The sequence below is a fragment of the Camelus ferus genome, chromosome 32 (assembly GCF_009834535.1).
Source record: "Camelus ferus isolate YT-003-E chromosome 32, BCGSAC_Cfer_1.0, whole genome shotgun sequence".
Classification (NCBI taxonomy): Eukaryota; Metazoa; Chordata; class Mammalia; order Artiodactyla; family Camelidae; genus Camelus; species Camelus ferus.
Window position 1 is genome coordinate 3,292,057 of NC_045727.1, and position 20,610 is coordinate 3,312,666.

General features: G+C 42.6%; 2 protein-coding genes across 6 annotated transcripts in view; one reads left to right on the top strand and one right to left on the bottom strand.

Moving 5' to 3' along the window:
* ATP2A2 (ATPase sarcoplasmic/endoplasmic reticulum Ca2+ transporting 2) overlaps positions 1-1,379 on the top strand; it is a 52,855-nt gene extending 51,476 nt beyond the window's left edge. The window contains 1 exon segment of the mRNA XM_032471608.1: positions 693-1,379. Coding sequence (XP_032327499.1) covers positions 693-706 — 14 coding nt within the window. The 3' untranslated portion in view covers positions 707-1,379.
* The window catches only part of ANAPC7 (anaphase promoting complex subunit 7), a 37,394-nt gene that overhangs the window by 2,016 nt on the left and 14,768 nt on the right, over positions 1-20,610 (bottom strand). For 2 of the 5 annotated variants that reach the window (XM_032471609.1, XM_032471610.1), the window contains exons 9-11: positions 19,551-19,775; positions 18,737-18,887; positions 16,158-17,021 (exon numbers count right to left, since the gene is read on the bottom strand). In XM_032471609.1, coding sequence (XP_032327500.1) covers positions 16,832-17,021; positions 18,737-18,887; positions 19,551-19,775 — 566 coding nt within the window. In that variant the 3' untranslated portion in view covers positions 16,158-16,831. Of the gene's footprint in view, positions 1-2,018; positions 2,089-3,739; positions 3,984-5,962; positions 6,197-7,590; positions 7,701-13,779; positions 13,876-16,157; positions 17,022-18,736; positions 18,888-19,550; positions 19,776-20,610 lie in introns of those variants that run through there. The other 3 variants (XR_004316606.1, XR_004316607.1, XR_004316608.1) reach the window with 3 other exon arrangements.

Genomic DNA, 20,610 nt, shown 5'->3' on the forward strand with positions numbered 1-20,610 from the left:
CAGGTGACCTGTTGGGCAGGGGCAACTACAGGAGCTCAGACCAGGGCAGCTGCCAGCTCCCTCACAAGCAGCTGCGGCCACATCACCACCCAGCTGGGCCCTCTGCCCCCGGACATTGGGTGGGCAGACCTCAGGAATGTGTGAGGCCACAGCATTAGCTCAGTGTCTGCCACGCCTGCTTCGTCAGCCTGGAGGCACCAGATTCTGTCAAAACCACCACCCTGAGGTTACCGGGTTAACCTGGTTTACAAGGGTCAGCTGCCACCTTCTTTCTTGAAAGGGAATGATAATGAGCAGGCCCCCCAGGGAAGGGAGGGGCGGGAGCCCGAGGCTCGGTGCTGATTACCACGCTCCTCACTCTCCTTACCCTCCGCACTGCTAACCGAGACCTTTCCTTCTCCTGTTACACCTGAAGTGTACCTGGTGGGACTGTCCTGTGAGCCAGGGGTGACTTTGCTCTGGAGCCAAGACGACACGGGGGGGGGGGGGGTCTGTGAGCCAGTGCTTCTAGATGCTACCCTGTGCGGGCAGCGCCTCAGGGACAGTTAATCCGAAATGCTGGTCTTGAAATCTTAAGAGATCAAACTGAATATTCCTTTTTCATCTGTCACTATTAATCTTAGTCTTTTATAGTTATTCTAACATTTCCTCCCTGTATTTCATAAAGCTGATTTCCTCTCTTTCCTTTTCAGCAATACTGGAGTAACCGCTTCCTAAACCATTTTGCAGAAATAAAAGGGTGTTCGGTTGCGTGCATGTGCGTTTTTTTAGCAACACATCTACCAGCCCTCTGCATGATTGATGTTGGGGGAAAAAGAAAATTAGGGAAAAGTCCCCAACTCGTGTGTTATGTGGAGGAAACGTGTACTACCAATGGAGTTTTTAGCTTTTAAATGAAACTAATTACAAATGTACAATTTAGCTTAATGAATCAGAAAGCCTCTCCAGAGAAGCTTGGTTTCTTTGCTGCAAGAAAAATGAGGTTCTGAAACCTTATCCAAGAACTTAGAAGCCATCAGCCAAGTCTCCATATTTCTCTGCAAAATGTCATAACTTAAATAAATGTACAATATTCAATTGTAATGCATGCCTTCAGTTGTAAGTAGCCAGATTTCTCTGTGGTGTCATTGAAATATGCTACTTTTTAATTGGCCCTGTACAGTTTGCTTATTTATAAATATATTGAAAACACTACAGGTGTTGAATGGTTAAAATGTAGGCTTTCAGTTCATAACTTAGCTATTTTTTTGAGTGTGCAAACAGCTATTTTGCACTGTATTAAATGTAACTTATTTAATGAAATCAGAAGCAGTAGACAGATGATGGTGCAATACAAATTGTCATGCATTTATATTAATAAAATGCTAAATGTCAATTTATCACAATGCATGTTTGACTTTAGACTGTAAATAGAGATCAGTTTATTTCTGTGCTGGTAACAAGCATCGCACAGACATGGTTTCAGGTAAATAAATCTATTCTATGATAAGTTCACAGTGTGGTGTTGTTGACTGTTCTCTGGGAGGGGCGGGTGATGTGCACTGAGGGCTTCCAACCCTGCACCCTGCACCCTGCACCCTGCACCCTGCACGGTTTTGCCCTTGTGTGGATAAAAGGAACAGCGCATTCCCAGTGACCTTGGGCAGGAAAGCACAGTAGGAGGTCTGCTTGCTTGTGTGACACAGTATTCCTGCCCTGGCTCCACTGTCTCCCTTCAAGGATGAGGAAGCTAGGGTTTTTCAGAGATAATTAACATGGTTAAAAAGTTGTCAGCAGCTTGGAGACAAAGCACTGGGCTTGTAATACTGTTCATACACAAAATTTATCTGTAAATTTCTGCATTCCCATTGTTAACAAAAAGACAAATCAACTCTACAGATATGGGAGGGGGGAGAATTTGATCAAATTTAGCATCCACTCTTGACTTTCAAAAAAAGGAAAACCTGAAGTATCCATAATTCCCATTTTTATGACATAAGGGAAAAGCCAGAAGAGCTGAATTCCAGAATTACACTCACCGTCCACCAACGCCCACAACTCAGCCCTGTGCTGGGGAGTCACTGCAGTCAGACAAGAGGGGAAAAAGGCCTAGGAGTGAACAGAAAGGAGCAACGGTCATACTGGATCAATGAGGACACTTCGTTTTTAGGAAAGTTCAGTAATTTAGAGGGAAGTGACATTTTAGTGTGAATGATACATGTCATACATTTATGATACGTGAAAATGCCAACAGGGGTTTTAATCAAACGCTGATTCTAACAAAAGTGAAGGGAGAAAATGCAAGGGGGGCAAAGAAGGATACCAAACCTCTCAGGTGTAAGCGACAGTCATTAAATGCATTATTTGAGAAAGGCATTTTAGCTTAGCTGGTACAAGTTGGGTTACTCATGTTGGTGATTGTTCTGGGAGGGAAAAAAGAGGCTGTATCCCTTGCACCCAGTCATTTTCAAATAGCTCAAAAGACGAAAAATGAAGCTACATCCCAAAAGACGACTGAGTGACACAAAATTTGAATGACTATAAATAAGAGAATGTGTTCAACCCCACTAGCAAATTTATCTCATGAGACGCCATTTCATGCCCAACTGACCGAAAAATGAGTCTTCTAATACCAAGAATGTGGAGAACGGGCCATCCTTACATTGCACAGCAATTGGCTCTTAACTTACAGCATACAGCAGGGCCACTCTCAGACTCACCTTAGAGAACTCCTCACACATGGCCGGAAGGCCATGACAGGGTGTTTGTGAAAGAAAAACATTGGAAACGACCTAAATGATGACCAACAGCAGCAGGAAAATTGCTATGTATGTTTGAGGAATGTTGACACCACTCTGCAGCAATGAAAATGAGTAAATGAACTGCAGGTATCAACAGAGAGAAGTCTCCCTGCACAGTGCAACCAAGTGCAGAGTGTATAGTTTGATATGGTCTTGTTTTGCATATTTTAAAGTCTTCAGCCTGGCCCTTGGGCCAGTGCCTGCCTGTGCCCACAAAGGCACGTGCACCAGCTTCCTTGAGAAAGTCTAGCTCACAGAAAGTCGCCTAAACAGCTCTGCGACAGATTTACATTCAGTGCAAGCTCCTCACCTCTGGACTAGGAGCAAACATCAGTAACAAGTTCACAGACACCAGCCACAGGGACAGGAAGTGGTGAGTGGGATGGTGGTTAGTTTTAAGAGGGAAGGAGGGCAGTTTTACTTCTGTAAATGCTTAGGTGCCATGTATGTAAAGGTTCATTATGACTGCACATCTCAGATTTTTTTTTTTAAGTAAACCATAAAGTACTAGAAGAAAACATGGAAGACAAAAAGCCTAAGTATGACACAGAATCCCAGAAGAATGCTAAATTGCATAAACATGTAAAATATTCGAAATATAATACACCTCTCTAGAGTCAGGAAAATGGATGGGCTATGAATATGACAGCAAGTTCTCTCCACATATGATTAGCAAAGATCAAAGTTTGATACTGATCTCTCCTTTGCAGCTGGCTTTAAGAAACAGCTCATGCTGATGGTGAAAATATAAATTGGCCCAGTCTCCGGGAGGCAATTTGACATTATCTATGAGATTTTTAAACATCTATACTCTTTGATCAAGCACTTAACTTTGGTGAAATCCTCCCACACTTTCATAAAAACAAACAATCCTGCTGCACTGCTGTGAGCAAAAGATTGGAAATAATCTGGTTGCCCATCAATAATAAAAATGTTAAATAAACTGAGACCATTCATACCGTGGAATATTATGCAGCCTTCAGAAAGTGCGAGGTGGATCTATGAATCAGCAAGGAACGATGTCCAATGTATGCTGTCTGCCCAGTGAAATGTTCACATGCAGGTCCATCCATATTGTTGCAAATGGCAAAATGTCATTTTTTATGGCTGAATAAAACCCCTTCCATTGTAATGTTCCACATCTTTATTCATCTATTAATGGGCACATGGGTTGCTTCCATATCTTGGCTATTGTAAATAATGCTGCAACAAACAGAGGGGCATAAATCCTTTCTAATTAGTGTTTTTGTTTTCTTTGAATAAATATGCAGGCATGGAGTTGCTGGATCATATGGTAGTTCTATTTTTAATTTCTTGAGAAATACTGTTTCCCACAATGGCTGCACCAGTTTACATTCCCACTGACAGAACACGAGGGTTTCTTTTTCTTCACATCCTCACCAACACTTATTTGTTGTCTTTTTGATAACAGTCATTAAACTATAGGCTAGAACAACTGGACTTGATGAATGTGTGTGTGCATACACACACACACACACACATACATATATATATGACATTTCATCCAAAAGCAGCAGAATACACATTCTGTACAAGTGCATATGAAACATCCTCCAGGATAAATCACATGTTAGGTCACAAAACCAACGTTGGTAAATCTAGGAAAATTGAAATCATAGCAAGCATCTTTTCTCACAATGCTATTAGACTAGAAATCAACTCTTCAAGGAAAAAAAAAAGAAACATGTAGAGACTAAGTAATACTCTACCATTTGTTTTAAGAAACAAGAGGAAGTTTAGTATCCAGTAATGATGCTTGCTGAGAATAAATGAAAATGCTGTGGTACAGATGGCAGATGGCAGTAGCCAGTTTTCTTACTGTTGGAGTGGGAGGTTACAGATAAGCAAGGGAAGAAGGCTAGGGTAATCCATGTGGTAATGAATTACAGTCGGAGACACCAGGATGAACTCACATTTAGATTAATATCAATATAGACAACTCTAGATAGAAATATTTCTAGCTATGTGTATATAAACATGTACTGCACTATCAACTGAGTGAGCCAAGAAGCAAGGACACTTCAGTAGCAATGAGCACACTTAGCTCCAGTTTTAGGTTTCTAATGCCATTCTCCAATAAAAGGAATCAAGTTTCCCTGGAGAAATGGCTAATTCTAGGACTGGGACAGAGAATGCACGAATGCCTGGAGAACACTGTAGTGCCAGAAATGAAGGAAGTGCTCAAAAACAAAAACAATGAACAAAGATGAAGTTATGTCAAAGGGACACAGGACCCAACTGAAGAAGCTTTGAATGGCCAAAGTTAGAACAATTTGAGCAAGAAAAGAAAGGAGTATTGGGTTATAATCCAAAGTATAAAATAAATGTCCATTTTGTTTGTTTAATTACAATTGACCTAAAACACGGTATTAGTTCCTCGTACACAACACAGTAATTCACTATTTTGAACTATTTCAAATGATCACCATGTTAAGTCTAACTATCATCTGTCACCAAAGATACATTATTATTGATTATATTCCCCACACTGTACATTTCATACCTGCGACTCACCTTTTTATAACTGGAAGTTTGTACCTCTTAAACCCCCTCATCTATTTATCTCCTCTCCCCATCCCTCTTTCTGCTGGCAACTATGTCTATGACACAGTTCCTGCTTAGTTATGTTTGTTCATTTGTCTTTTTAGATTCCATATATAAGTGAAATCATACAATATTTGTCTTTCCTTGTCTGACTTATTTCACTTAGCATAATACCCTCGGGTCCATCTATGTGTTGCTAATGGCAAGAGTTCATTCTTTTTGATGGCTGAGTAATACTCCATTACACACACACACACACACACACACACACACACACACACACACACACACACACACACACACACACACACACACATCTTTATCCATTCATCTACTTGTAAAGCTTGTTTCATGATTTTGTGTGTGCCCTTTAAGAGTGGAGTCTCTATTTTCCACAGGCCTCTGGCTCTCCCAAAAGTAAGTCCCACTGGCCTTCAAAGTCAAACGTTTTGGAGGCTCATCTTCCCAGTGCAAGACCCCTGGGCTAGGGAGCTTGATGTGGGGTGAGACCCCTCACTCCTTGGGGAGAACCTCTCCTATTATAATCATCCTCTTGTTGCTGGGTTGCGTACCCAGGGGTACGGGCCTTCACTATACTGCGCCTCCGCCCTTCCTACCTGTCTCAGGGTTCCTTCTTTATGTCTTTAGTTGTAGAAGATCTTTTCTGCTAATCTTCAGGTTGTTCTCATCAATAGGCACTGTGTAAATAGTTGCGATTTTGGTGTGCTGTGGGAGGAGGTGAGCTCAGGGTCTTCTTATTCTGCCATTTTGGCCACTCTCCAAATATTTTTTTAAATCCTCATAGAAGCATCAGATAACTACAAGATAGTAGAGAATTTCCAGGCCAAAATCTACGAGACAGCAAGAGAGAATCAGAACACACAAGGTCACCTTTCCCCTGGCGGCATCTACCTAGCCACATAAACCAAGCTGTGAAAGCAAGCATGGGTTCTGAGGGCCCACAAAGCACAAAAGGCAAAGAAAAGCCAGGGCCCACCAAAAGTGGGAAACCTCACAGGACACTAAGCTGTGACCCCAAAGGGCTAACACCTCAGGGTATAGGCAAACCAGAAGTAAAGCTGCCCTCCTTCCCCCAAATTCAAAGGACTGCAGGCAGCATTGCCTTGGTGCTGAGAAGAACCAGGATAGCTGCCCACCTGGGGGCTGGGGGGGGCAAACACTGGCTCGTGAGCACCTGCAGCCACACCACCACTAGAGGCGCTGTGAACCCTCAAGGCACGAAGGTAAAGTCACTGGCAGCACTCCCCAAGCACTAAGCAGAAATAAATGTGAATCCTGTCTGTGGGAAGGCACCTTCATGTTGTCTCGGAGAAGCACACAATTATTTTTCAAAGCAGCACGCAGTAAAAGGTAACCAAGTACATGGTAAACAAGGTACCATGAGTGAGAGCCAACAGAAATAAACATTACAGCTCCATCCAGACTTCACATATTGAAAGTATTAAATATAAATCATAAAATATCCATGCTTACTTTGTTTAAAGAAAAACAGATATACTTGAAAATCTGCTGGAGACAGGAAACTATTAAAAGTGAACATAGCAGAAAAAAATTAAATGGAATCCTAGAAATGAAAAGCACATTCACCAAAATCAAAAACCTAATGAATACACACTACTATATATAAGATAGATAAGCAACAAGGACCTACTGTATAGTAGAGGGAACCATACTCGATTTCTTAAAATACACTATAATGGAAAATAATCTAAAAAAAGTATGTATGTATATGTATAACTGAATCACTCTGCTGTACACCTAACACTGTAAATCATCCACACCTCAATAAAAAACAAAACATAACAAAAAAACTTGATGGACGGACATGGCATCAGAGTGGACACTGCAAAATAACAAATGAAGTGGAAAAAGATGAGAAGAAAACTCCCAGAACGCAGCAGAGAAAGAAAGAAAAGCTAGAAAATACAGAAAAAGAGTTAAAATACCTGGAAAACAAATTGAGAAAGGAGTATGAGAGGAGTATTATCGGAAGAGGGAATGGCTAAGAATTTTCTGTAACTGATAAAAGACAGCAATCCACAGATGCAAGAATTCCAACAAACCCCCCAAAGTGTAAATAAATAGAAATCCAGACTTAGACATACTATAGTGAACTGCAGAAAATCAAAGACAAGAAAATCTTAAAAGCCACAGAGGCAAAAAGAAAAGAAAGAAAGAAAAGAAAAAAGAAAGGAAAGAAAAATAAAAAGAAAAAAGGCACTACCTTAAAGGAGTATCAGCCCATTGCTGACATCTCAACAGTCAGTGGAGGCCAGAAAACAGTGGGATGATAGCTTCATGTGCTGAAGTTACTGGCAACCTAGAATTCTAAATCTGGAGAAAATATACAGTAATTAGAAAATCAAGGTATTTTCAGACACACAAACAAAAACAGAGTTCTTCACCAGCAGACTCACACTACGGGAATTATAGATGCGGGCACGAGTACGCAGTCTAAGTGATCTGCAGGCCTGTCACCCAGGAGCACGGTAAAGACACTGGCAAGTTTCAGATGTAGGTAACAGTGACAAGCATGTTGCTATTCCTAGGGTAAACACTAATGACAGAAATAGAGATAAAACTAACAATTCAACGGAAGGGGAAAAAAATGAAAGAAACCTAAAAAGATATTTTAAAATACAGAAAGGATAATAGAAAATGATAGAGCCAACCCCAAATGTAATTATTACATTAGAAGAAGATACTAAATATGTTATTCCTGTTGCTCTGTTTCTGAAAGAGTGACTTCAGCATGACCAGGATGCTTCCTATTTTGAAAAGCAATCCATGCTTCCTGCAGCAGGAAAAGACAAACATGTCCCGCAGTCAGCTATGAAGTAATGGAGAAGCTGAAATTGGTTGCTCTGTCATCAAAATTAGTAAGAAATTATAAAATATATTTTGTAAGTTTGGAAACTACTCAAAATGCTTTAACTCAAGACTAGAAGTGTATAAAGTTTAACATTTATATCTCTTTGATATTTATACATCATGACCTGTTGAGAAACAGATTTCCAGGGGAAGGTATAGCTGAGTGGTAGAGTGCATGCTTAGCATGCACAAGGTCCTGGGTTTAATCCATAGTACATCCATTTTTTAAAAATACATAAATTAAAAAAAAATTTCATTGAAAATGGAGAGTTTACTTTTTAAATAAACTCTGCTGATGAATCATGCAACTACAAAAAGGGGGCTGGTATATACACAGACTTACGTAATTTCAAACTATTTCTGGGAAAAATACACAAGAAACTAGTAACTATGGTTGCTTCTGAGGAGGGAAATAGGAGAAAAAATGAGAACAGGGAAATCTCACTTTATGTCCTTTTGAAAACTGTGAATCTACCTTAAGAAACTGTATTAAACCAAAGGATACTAACAATTTAATGGAAGTATAAAGAGCTAAGAATAGCCAAAAACCTGCTAAGAATAAGATCAGCGGGTCTTGACCTTCCAAGTATCAATCGTTTTTATAAAGCTATAGTAATTAAGACTGTAAGGGACAGGTGCTGGGATAGAAGAACTGACCAGTGATGTGAAACAAGAGAGCTCAGAAACAGAGGTGCCAGTCTGTGAATACCTGATTTGTAACCCTGTTGGAATCATAGATCAGTGGGAAAGCAGGTAATTTTTCAATAACTGGTGGTTACACATTTTAAACATAAATTTAAAAAACTCAGTAACATTGGCTCCTTGCCTCACACCATACATACAGAATATATTTTTGACCTTGAAATAGGGAAAGATTTCTTAAGAATTAGAAAATACAACCATAAAGAAAGAGATAAGTAAATTCAAGTACATTAAAATTAAGACCATCTGTTAATCAAAAGACACTATAAACAGAATGAAAAGGCATTTGCAACTGGAAGAAGACATTTGCAACTCACATTCTGAATTACATCTAGAATATATAAAGAACTTCTGTGAATTAATAAGAAAAAAATAAACAACCCAATAGAAAAATGGGCAAAAAAAGTTTTTTTCACAGAAGCACAAATAACTCCTAAATATGTGAAATGATAGTCTTATTATAAAAACAGAAAAATGTAAATCAAAATCACTGTCACACCATAGCCAGGAGAAAATTAAGGTTTGATAATACCAAATGCCAGTGAGGAATAAAGAACTACCGCAGGTGTGCACGTAAATTTGTACAACTTCTTTGGAAAACAGTTTGACAGAAATCTGTTAAAACTGAACATGCACATACCCTACACACATCAACTCCATCTCTGGACAAAACCCCACAGAAATCTGTGTTTATGCACAGAAGACACATACAAAAACATACATAGCAGCAACACTTGAAAAAAAAAAAAAAACTAGAAACAACTGAAACGTCCATCAATGGCAGAATTAATAAGATGGGGGTGTACAGATGCACATATTGGAATATTATATAGCACTGAAAATGCAGTATCCTACAAAATGCCTGACTAGTCCTCATTAAAATTGTCAAGGATGGTCATCAAAAAAAGGAAAATCTGAGAAACTTTCACAGCCAAGAGGAGCCTAAGGGGACATGTAACTAAATGTAGTGGGGTGTCCTGGATGGAATCTTGGAAAAGAATACTAGGATATTAGGTAAAAACTAAAGGAAATTTCAATAAACTATGGACTTTTGTTAATAACAACAAAAGTTTTATCAGTCTTCATTAATTGTAATAAATGTACCATGCTAATGTAAGATGTTAACAGGGAAACTGTGTGCAGGGTATATGGAAATTCTCTGTGCTATTTACTCAATTTTTCTATAAACCTAAAATTGCTCTAAAAATGTCTATTAATAAAAAATGAACAAGCAATAATAGTTTTTTAATTTGGGGGGTGGGTAATTAATTTGTTTATTTTTACTGGAAGTACCGGGGATTGACTCCAGGACCTCGTGCATGGTAAACACTCTCTCTACAACTGAGCTATACCTTTCCCCTAGTAAACAGTATTAATATGGATCAATTCGAAAAGTGTTAAGCGAGGTATCATTAAAAAAATAGACAATATGACTCTATTTACATAAAGTTCAAGAACAGCACATGAGGGGGGAGGGATATAGCTCAGTGATAGAGTGCGTGCTTAGTATACATGAAGTCCCAGGTTCAATTCCCAATAATTCCATTACAAAAAAATTTTAAAGAACAGCAAATAAATGTGATGTTCAGGATAAAAACATGGTAAAACTGAAAATAAAACAATGAAATAATATTACAGATGAGAAAAATAAACTGTTTGCTCAACGTTCATAGAACTTCCAAGGTCAGAAAATAAAATATAAACACAAAATGCAGAACAGTGGTTACGTCCGGCAAGGGCTGGGGTTAGAGGCCAGGAGGAAGGGAAAGGGGTGCAATCAGGTGTGAGCACACAGGGGTCTTCAGGGACTGTTGAAACGTTCCAGTTCTTGTCCTAGATAAAGTGCACGTGTGATGTTTTCATATACTTCTTTATGTATGTTATATTTTACAAATTTTACATTTTTATTTAAAAAAAAAAAAAAGCTTATCTGGCCGCTTAGCAGGCTCTGGCCATAGTGCATGGGCACAATTATTCTTTGCAAGAGATGGTTCTCCTGGATCAGCCTAGGGGTCTCCACATGGCCTTGTCCTCTGAGGTGGCTCCCCTCGGCCTCCCCTGAGCTGACAGAAGCTGCCTTTCTGGTCAACACATGGCTGGCTTGAGGCGCTCCAGGTGGGGACCGTGCATAGGGGTTATCTCTGTCCCTTCCCCTCAAACAACATCAAGCCCAGCAAAGCAGCAGCATGGGACTGGGGAGTAGCTCGGGCTTTGGGGGGCTTTGGGGGATCAGCTTGTTTCAGCCCATCAAGGGTGGGGCTTCAGTCTAGGCACCACCCAGGCAGGAGGGCAGAGGCCTCTCTCAGGATGGATTCCTGCTTGCTACCATTCCCACTCAATTCCTGGACAAAAATCTCCACTGCCCCCAGGGGACTGACAAAGGAGATGGGCCAGTGGGCAGAGTAGACCAAGGTCTTAAGTGGAAGATGATCCAAAATTTTAAAAATAATTTCCCTGGGCCACGGCCCATGTAGGACTAGATCCTGGCACTGAGAAGGGTTCCAGGCAAATCTGTTGATCCAGCACCAAAGAGGGCCCAGGCCCAGCCCACGGGCCAGAGGGCAAGGCTATGTCCACAGGGATGCTGACCCCTAAAGGACTAAGGTTTAACCCTAGGAGGCCACTCCTCTCCCACACAGCCCACTCCAAGGCTAAAATGCTGACAACCCCAAGAGAGAGGTCCCAACTCTGAGCTGTCTTCTAAAAGAATATGGAGGCACAGAGAGGCTAAGAGAGCTGCCCAGGGCCACACAGCCAGTGACAGGCCACTGACCTGAGGCTTCTGCTTGGTAGTAGGGAGAGGCCCTCCCTTCAAGAGGTTCATCCCTCCTAATAGGGAGGATGGAACTCCTCTGAGAAGGAACTGAAAGAAGTATGGGGACTCAGAGTAAGACACAAGTAGCCACCAATCAACCCCCACCCTCACACACACAATAAACCTCATCAAGTACAGTCCCCCTCAGCCCTGAAGTAGAGATGGGGCCTCGGTCCAGGTAACACTCTCCAACCCAGAGCCAGCAAAGGGGGTCCTATGGGGGTAAGGGGCCCCAAAACCCAAAGTCTTGAGAAATCAAGGATCGAGGCCTCAGCAGGCCTCACCAGAGCCCACCACAAGCTCCCAACTGCAGCAAGGGGAAGTGAGGTGGGAATTCCAGAGACTGGAAAGCTTCAACTTTGCCCCAAACATGAAGCCAATGGATGGTAGACTGGGACAGCTAGGGCACACCGACTGTGGATGGGGAAGCCGCAGGGCTGGCCAGGGCCTACAGAGACAGGACCAGCTAGTCAGCCCCCATGAAAGCTCCAAAAAAAGATTATACCCTTCCACTCTGAAATCCCCCTCCAGGAAATTTACCCAAAGAAGGAAAAAAGCTGTGCACACAAAGGAGGTCACACTAAGGTTGTTTATAAAGAGACAGACACTGGAAGATTTAAGTGGCCAGCAAAAGCTACAACGTGATGGTGCTGGCCTTGCCAGATGGTCTGGCAGCCTTTAAATCCAGCAAGGCCAAGAACTGAGATGGACAGCAAGGGGTACTTAGAGCTCATTTTCTCCTTAACATACTATAAAATTTTGCAGAGATCACAGTTAGGAACATACTAAAGCTCTAGGGTGAGAAATCCTGGACAGATGAAAACAGCCAATGTGTCCATCAGAGACTGTTTGCTCACCTATGAAATGGGGTTAATTCCACTCATGCCTCAGAAGTATGAGGCTAAGATGAGATAACACGGCATAGGGCTGGCCTTGTGGCCCAGTTCATAAGAATGTCAGGAAATAGCACAAGCAAACCAAGATGATGGAGTTTTTATCACACTCAAGGTCCAGGAAACAAGCACTCCCATCTATTGCAATCTGACAGCATCCATCAAAGCCTTAAATGCACACACTCTGAGATCCAGAAATTTCACTACAAGGAACTTGACTTCAGCATGTCTTTGGACTATCATGTCAAAACTTGTTCATGACAGTGCAGACTGTAATAATTATATACAAAGCTGGAAACAGGGGTCCACCAATAGTAGAAGGGTTACCAAATTCCATTCCATCCATAGAATGGGATTCTGTGGAACTGTTAAAATAAACAAGATCCCAGAGACACCGCCAGCAGAAGTTTCTGTGTGTACAGCATGACTACTTTAGTGTAGCTTTCATATACATATTAGGTAAATGCTCAAGACTAATTTTCTAAATGTAGTATCAGAAAATTTACTTAGCATGATGTCTTTAAGGTTTATCCACATTGTATCATGTGGTAAGATTTCCTTCCTTTTTAAGGTCCCTTTGTATGTAGACTACGTTGTTTATCTACTCATCCAACAATGGACAGTTGGGTGATTTCCATTGTGAAAAGTGCTGTAATGAACATGGGTGTGCAAATATCTGTTCAGAGACCCTGCTTCAATTCTTTTGGGTATGTACCCAAAAGAGGAACTGCTGTATTATATGGGTGTATGTTTAAATTTTTGAAGAACTGCCAGACTGTATTCCACACCAGTTGTATTATTTCACATTCCCACCAGCAATGCATGAGGGTAGTTATTTCTAAACTTTCTTTCAATGGCTGCCAAGGAGACTGACTTGTGGGCTTCTGGCTTATTCTTGGTGTTCCTGATACCATGTAGTTGGTGAGATAAATAACCTGTTCTGTGACGCTAGCAACCAACATCTTGCTCACACCCTGGCCCCGACTAGTGAAGGTCCAGGTGCAGCCAAGGCAGGTCAGAGCATCTAGATGATAGAAGCCTGCCCTTTGTGGCCTGTGGCTGGTACCTCCTTCCACTGCTCCTGGAAAGGGAGGTTCCCAAGGGAAATGGAAAACCTTAGTAAGGCACTTACCTCAACGGGCCCTCCCAGTGCCAGGGAATCCTGGCGGGCCTGGCTGTGGTCGCTGTCCTGGAGGCCGAGGTGAGGTGCTTGCTGAATCAGGCCTGTCTGTCATCAGGAGAGAGAATGCAGTCGCTGAGCAGCAGGCAGTGCCCACAGCTTCAAGCAGGCCTGGGTATAGGCTCCAGAGCCCTAGTCATGGGAGTTGCCCCCACCCACAGGCAACTGCAGAGGAGGGGCCCTCGGGGACCCTTTCAGGGTCAGGCCTATAGCTTCTGGGGCCCTCAACCCCCCTCCTCCCAAGGTTCTCAATATCTGGGCCAGGGAACAGCTACACAGAATAGTAAATTGAGGTTGGATTAAAGATGCAGACTCCTGGGCCCAAGCCCTGAACTTGGATTAAGGTTTGGTACCAAGCCTAGAAATCTGCACCACTGAGAAGCATACTCAAGTTTCAGAATTACAGATTTGGGCAAAGGCTAACCTCATTCTCTGAGAAAGAATTCAGAGACAGGAGTGTGGCCTCCAAAGTAAAGCTGGCAAGGAGAGCTCCTGACATTAGCTCTGTAGGGACCACAACTGCCAGGTCCCTGGCGCACAGCAGGGGTTCAGAAGCAGAATGTGAAGGCCCAAGCTGGAGGGAAGGAAATATCCTTCCTTAGGACCTTGCCTCCCTGATCAGCAGAGGGACCGCCAGGAGAAAAGAGCAAAAAGGCTTCAGTGATATCATCAGTTCCCACAGTCCCCCAGGGAAGAATGGACAGTCTGGCATCACCATTACCCTGGGGATGACGATGTTCACAACGGGGACCATGGCGAACTACTCACGGGATTATTCAGTGCTCAGCTCAGAGGTAGAAGAGGGAGCCCAGACGCTGGAGACTAACTACCTGGCCCCTGACCCACAGCTCTGACAAGTGAGCTGAGTTTTGGAACCCAACCCACTGACTCCAAACCTATAATTCAAACACTGGAAGAGAGTGGGGGAATGACAGGAATCAGTTAAAACATCCCCAGACTGGCTGCGTGAAACTCCAGACAGCAGAAAGTACCTGTGGTGACTGCAGACACCTGGAAGGCCATCCCTCATCAGGCTGCTTGGTCTCCTGGCAGGGAGCTCAGTGGGACAGCCAGAGCTGGAAAGCCTGATTCTGCCCCCAATTCCTGGAGCTCCCCACCCTCATGAGGTTCAAGTGATGGTGGCAGGGTCTTTCAGGTGGACCAAGAGTGTTTTCAGTCCTATATCAGGTACTCTAGAAAGATAGTTTCAGTTGCCTCTTTCAACCCAGCTGTCATTCCAAGACTGCCAAGGTGGAAATGCTGCAGGTGCAAGGGACCTGAGGAATCCAGTGCAGGGTGTTGCTGGGATGGAGGGGTCTGGGATGGACAGGCCAGACTGATCCAGGGGGTCCTGGCAGAGATGAAAGGGGAGGATGAGGGTGCTGATGGAACGCGACACACAGGCTTGGGCTCCAAGGCACAGCTTGACCCCGAGGGAATCTCAGGGGTTATGGTGGTGAGCCAGACATGCAGAAACAAGATAAGGAGGGTGGGGCTGGGCTTCTTCCCAGAGAAGAGGAGGAGGTTTCACCTTTTCTCCCAGAGCACTGACTGAAAAAGGCTGCTCAGAGGCGAGCTGAGGAGGGACATGAGGCTGCATCCTGCAGTGAGCACTAAAGTCAATGAGCAGTGTCTTCTCTGGGCTGCAGGTTTCCCTGGCATGACTCCCACTGCCTGCTGGGCTCGTTAGGAACTGCTCCACCAAACGATGCTGCCCAGGCTTTGGTTCTCATACTGAATTAACAGTAACTTTTTGTCCATTTTAAATCGTAGTTATCTGATGTTCTAAGCTCCTAAACTACTGCACACTTCTGTTTTTATTTTAGGACAGAACTTTCCATTTATGTCAAATTCACATTTTGTACCACTTTTCACTAATTTTGTTTCAATGAGAATTTGGGGTTAGCTGTACCACTCCCACCACCTTCACCTCCAAATTAACTATATAATCAAAAGTACTGCGTCTTAAACAAGGAGGAGAGGTTGGGTAAAGTCTCCCGGTATCCAACCCAGAGAATGAGCTCCCCTGCTGACCCCATAATAGAATACTAAAACCAGACACCAACTTTAGCACCCCTGACAGAGATGGGCAGAATCAGTCTAAAATCTGGCCAAGGACTCTCCCTGGGGAATTTACCAATTGAAAATGCAAATGGATGAAACAGCTTATCACCTGAGGTTCCCATTTGGGAGTCCTCCAGGCTCCCAGCATTCTGGGAAGAAAGGAAGTCTATTTATGGCAAATAATTCTAGGGCCCAATCAACGCACTGTAAATAAGAGACCAAAAAAAGAATCCATAAAGGCTTCCATTCTGATCAACCCAACACCATTACTGTACAAAAAACAGTTTTATTAGTTAATTACCCCAGGTGCGGCCTTTGTTCATGCTCTAGGTCACACTTATTTCTCAGATCCAGGCCAGGCTCATAGGCAAGTTACTAGATTAGCAAATAGGAAAATTGTTCTGCAAAATAGCAACTGTCAGCTTAAGGCATTACTAACATTGCAGAAGGAAGCAGGTTACTGGGAAAGTTTGGACAACCCAGGATGATTTCTGGAAGAGGAAAGCCTCTCTGAAAGGGCCAGCCCATGCTGCTGTTGGGAGATGACACTCTTGCTCTGGGTAACAGGTCACTCTTTTAAACCCATCCACAACATCACAGACAAAAACGCTGTCTATTCCTCGAGCTTTCAGATTTAGAAATTCGTTCTAGAAAAAGCACTCTGCCCCAGAAGCCCCGACACATCCACGGGCCTCTCTGAGTGCTCACTTGGTCCTCCCTGGCTGGAGCAGGGGAGGATGGAGATATATGGAAGGTTGGTCAGGCTCAGTTTTTAAAAATGAAGTCGCTACTAGTAATACGGAGCAAGGGGCAGAGACCCCTGCTGCAATCACATGCTGAATCATGGTCCTCCCAGAGAGCGGGCTCCTACAGGTTCCTTCAGTCCATGGAAGTGCTCAGAGCAGGGCAGGCCAGTGTGGCCACGGAGCTGCTGCCTGCCTCACTGCATGCCGAACCACTGCTCCTGGTCAGCCCACTGGGCCGCCTCACTGTCGCTGCCCTCCAGGTCCCCTTCTTCCCCACTCCCTTCCATGTCGTCCACATCCTCCTCCTGAGTGGCATCCGTAGGACTCTCCTCCTTCTCCATCTTCTGCATCCCCTCTAGAGACTTCTGGTCATTGGGGTCCAAACTAGGGGACAACAAAACAAAGGAGAGGCCTGAATCTCTGCCTTGCTTCTTGCTGGCTGATGTGTCATCTCCCTGGCACGGCAGTGAAATGACCACCCAGTCACAGAGAAACTGCTAATGCCCGGCCTCTCCAAACAACTCCAGCTCCATAGGCAGGACTGAGGGAATCCACCACTAGAAGTGAAAAAAGGCATCTTGTCCTAAGTTTTAGAATTCTCAATTTGAGTTTTCTCCATATATTTCTTAAACCTTTTCACACTTTTCACCCCTAGCATTCTGCTAGAGGAAGATATTAAATAACACAATGAAAAAGTAGCAAGCAATCATTAACAGAAAAATTCAACTGTAATTTCTTAACAATATTGGGTTTCTTAAGCTACAAGGTTACAAAAAATACTTATTTTTCTGTGAGTAAAATTGTTCCATGTTCTTATGATACAATTAAACATATCAACACTTAAGTAGTCAACCAAAATCATCATGCCTACCATGGAACAGATTTGTCAACTCCTAGGTTAGACCCCAGGACCCAAAGCTATCCCTACCTGGGGATTCAACTTCAGCAGCTGAGAGTCATTACATGTGCCAAAAAGCCTCAGAGTTCAGGTGTTCCAGAACATTTTATTTACTTGGCTCCTAAACATTCTCTCCTCTTGCCTGTTGTGACCATCACCTAGGCCAGCCAGTGTCCAATCTCTAGCAAATTTTGTCCCTAATGAAAGTCTGCTATTTTATTTCTCATTTGCTTCTGGGCTTCCCAAAAAGCAGATGAAACCCATGCTGGAATCCTGTTCCTACTTATATAACTGTAGGTTTATTTTGTAACATCTCCTCTTCTCTGAAACCTTCCATACAGCTCTCACCCACACCCAGGGCACCCCACCCTCTGCACTCCCACCTTGCCTTCTAGAGACTGCTATGAAAGCACTTAGCACGTGGTATCAATCAGTCTGCAAGTCTGAGACGGAGAGCTCCCAGAATCGCAGCATCCCCAGTGGTTACTGAGATGCCAGGCACATGAGTGGTGCTCAATTGCTGAACAAATAAATGGATGTGATCAGACTCGATTAAAGACAGGGCTCCCCCATAACTTTATAGACACACAGACAACCCTCAAAGAAATCACTTCTGTATTAAGCAGTAAGAATACCACTATTTATTTAGTATTTACTATGTACCAGGCACAGTGCTAAGAGCTTTACATGAAATAATCATTTAATCCTTATTTAATCACTTAATACCTAATAAGGTAGATAGATATAGACAAGGAAATTTGTTAGTAACTTGCCCAAGATAACAGGTGGTAAAGGTAGTATTCTTCAGAGCTTAAGTTCTTAACTACTACAGTAGGTAGAAACATGGGAAAGTACTTACAATATTTTGATTTGAAAAAGCAGAATATAAAATATATACTACATATTAACCCTATAAAAATATGTATATGTGTTGACCAGGAAGGCCAGGAAGATGATCTACACAAATGAAAACAGATGTTATAGTGGTGTGGCTGGTTTGAGTGAGAGTTCTTTAATGTTAAGATACCTTAAGAAAAAATTTTTAGAAGTCATAAATTCACAAACAGCTCTTCTACCATTACTACTATTACTCTGTTTTCAACCATGGGCACAAAGCTTGTGTTTCCAGAACTCCTATTACATTGTCTCCTGCCTCCTACCCCTCATCGACCTTCCCCCCCGCGGGAGGCTAAGTGCCTACCTTAGTGCTATACTATACTGGTCCATTGCTTCCTGATACTCATTGACAGCTACAAGGAAATCTCCTAGGATCCGATGCAGGACACAGTCACTTTGATTAGCTAGAGCATTCCTCAGCAAAGCAATTCCATCTTCGTATTTCTGTTCTCTGCCTGAAAAGAAAAAGACCCGCATTTTCCTACTTACACAACATTTTGAAAATATATTCCCATATCAAGTCATATACACAAAACCACAATAATGATCATAATCCGACATCTACTTATAGATGTTAAGAGAACAGTGGTGTGGCAGGAAGTGAGAACAAGCTCACTGAATTTCTATTCCATTAGGAAATCTGTAGTTGGAGTTCTGATTTTTAAAAATATACTCTCAACCTAAGTTCAAATGAAAAGCCAAAGTGCATTTTATTTGCCAAAGTGGCCCAAATTCAGTTCATCATAAAACAGGACTTTAAAAAACCAAGCTAAAAGGGAAGTCATAGGAGAATCTATATGGGTCAAAACAATGCAAATTGGCTAAAATCAGTTATATTCAGCCCAAACTAGTTCAGGACAAAGTGAGCTGAATAGGTAGTAACCAAGTATAGCTGATTTGAGCCACTCCATAAAACTCAGTCACTGCCAATCCATGCAGGTCTAAGCCAACTACATCTGGCTGTGCTAAATATAAACCAATTCACATGGGCTCAGACCTGCTGCAAAAGCACACACCTGTCTGGTCATCTGTAACCAGCTGGAACTGAGTAATTTAATTGAGATTAAGTTTTACACAATTAACGATGACAAACTCGGAAAAAAACAAGATACACTTACTAAGTAGTTCTGCTTTTTTCACCACAGCCTTAATGTAATCCGGCCTTTGGGTCAGGGCTTTATCTAATAAAGTTTTGGCTTTCTCCTGTGTCACTGGGTCTTCAAGACAAACGGTGGCTAAAAGGGTAAGGGTCTGTGCATTTGCTCCTAGAGTTTTGTAAACATTGTTAGCCATTACCATTGCTTCACGAATGCTGTTGGAGGCTAAGTAACATTCGATGAGACCTGAAAAAATGTAATACAGAAAGTTCAACCACATTACCATTCCCAGTCATGTTTCCACTCTGACAAGACTTCCAAACTGCAAACCTTCCAAGTTTCAAAGGGAAGGCCAGGGGAAAACTGACAGTGAGATCAGACTGGAGGGTATGTTGACGGAGTAACTAAGAAGTACTCTTCCCCAGAGCACTTGATGGATGTGGAAAAAGCCTGCACTGCAAAGGCACCTTCATTAAGTGAAGGAAATATGCATAAGTAAACCATAGCATGGAGGCAGCCTAGCTGAGTGTTAGAGGAACAAGGGTGACACTTTTCATTAACTGAAACCACCAAAGTTGAGGTTTCCAACAAAACCCAAGGTTTCACTGCCTCTTAACAAGCTGTTAATTTCCAGCTGTGCTCAGTCCCCTTTAGTCCTACCTTTAAGGTGGCGGGGCAGGGGGAGGGGTCCTACAGTCTAAAGTGAATGTCCAGATCTCACAACTAAAGGACCTAGGGAACAACCTAAGGAGAAAGGCAGACTTATACAACTGAAACATAGAAATTATCTCAAAAGACATTTGCTGATGGCTTCCTTGAACTAGATGGACCAAATATACTGAGACCAACAGCTCCTGCCTCTTTTCATACCTACGGGAAGATGCTCCATGGCGACACTTTAAGAAGAGTCAACTCAACTCTTCATGCCAAGAAGTCAAGGGGAACAGAGGAAGTACTTTTTGGTACAAAGCACTCATCAAAACAGAAAAACAGCTTAAACCCCAAACCCACACACTCCCTGGCAGATTTTCTCGGCATACTCCTCCACCCTAGCAGCATTTATAACTCTTGTGCACATTCT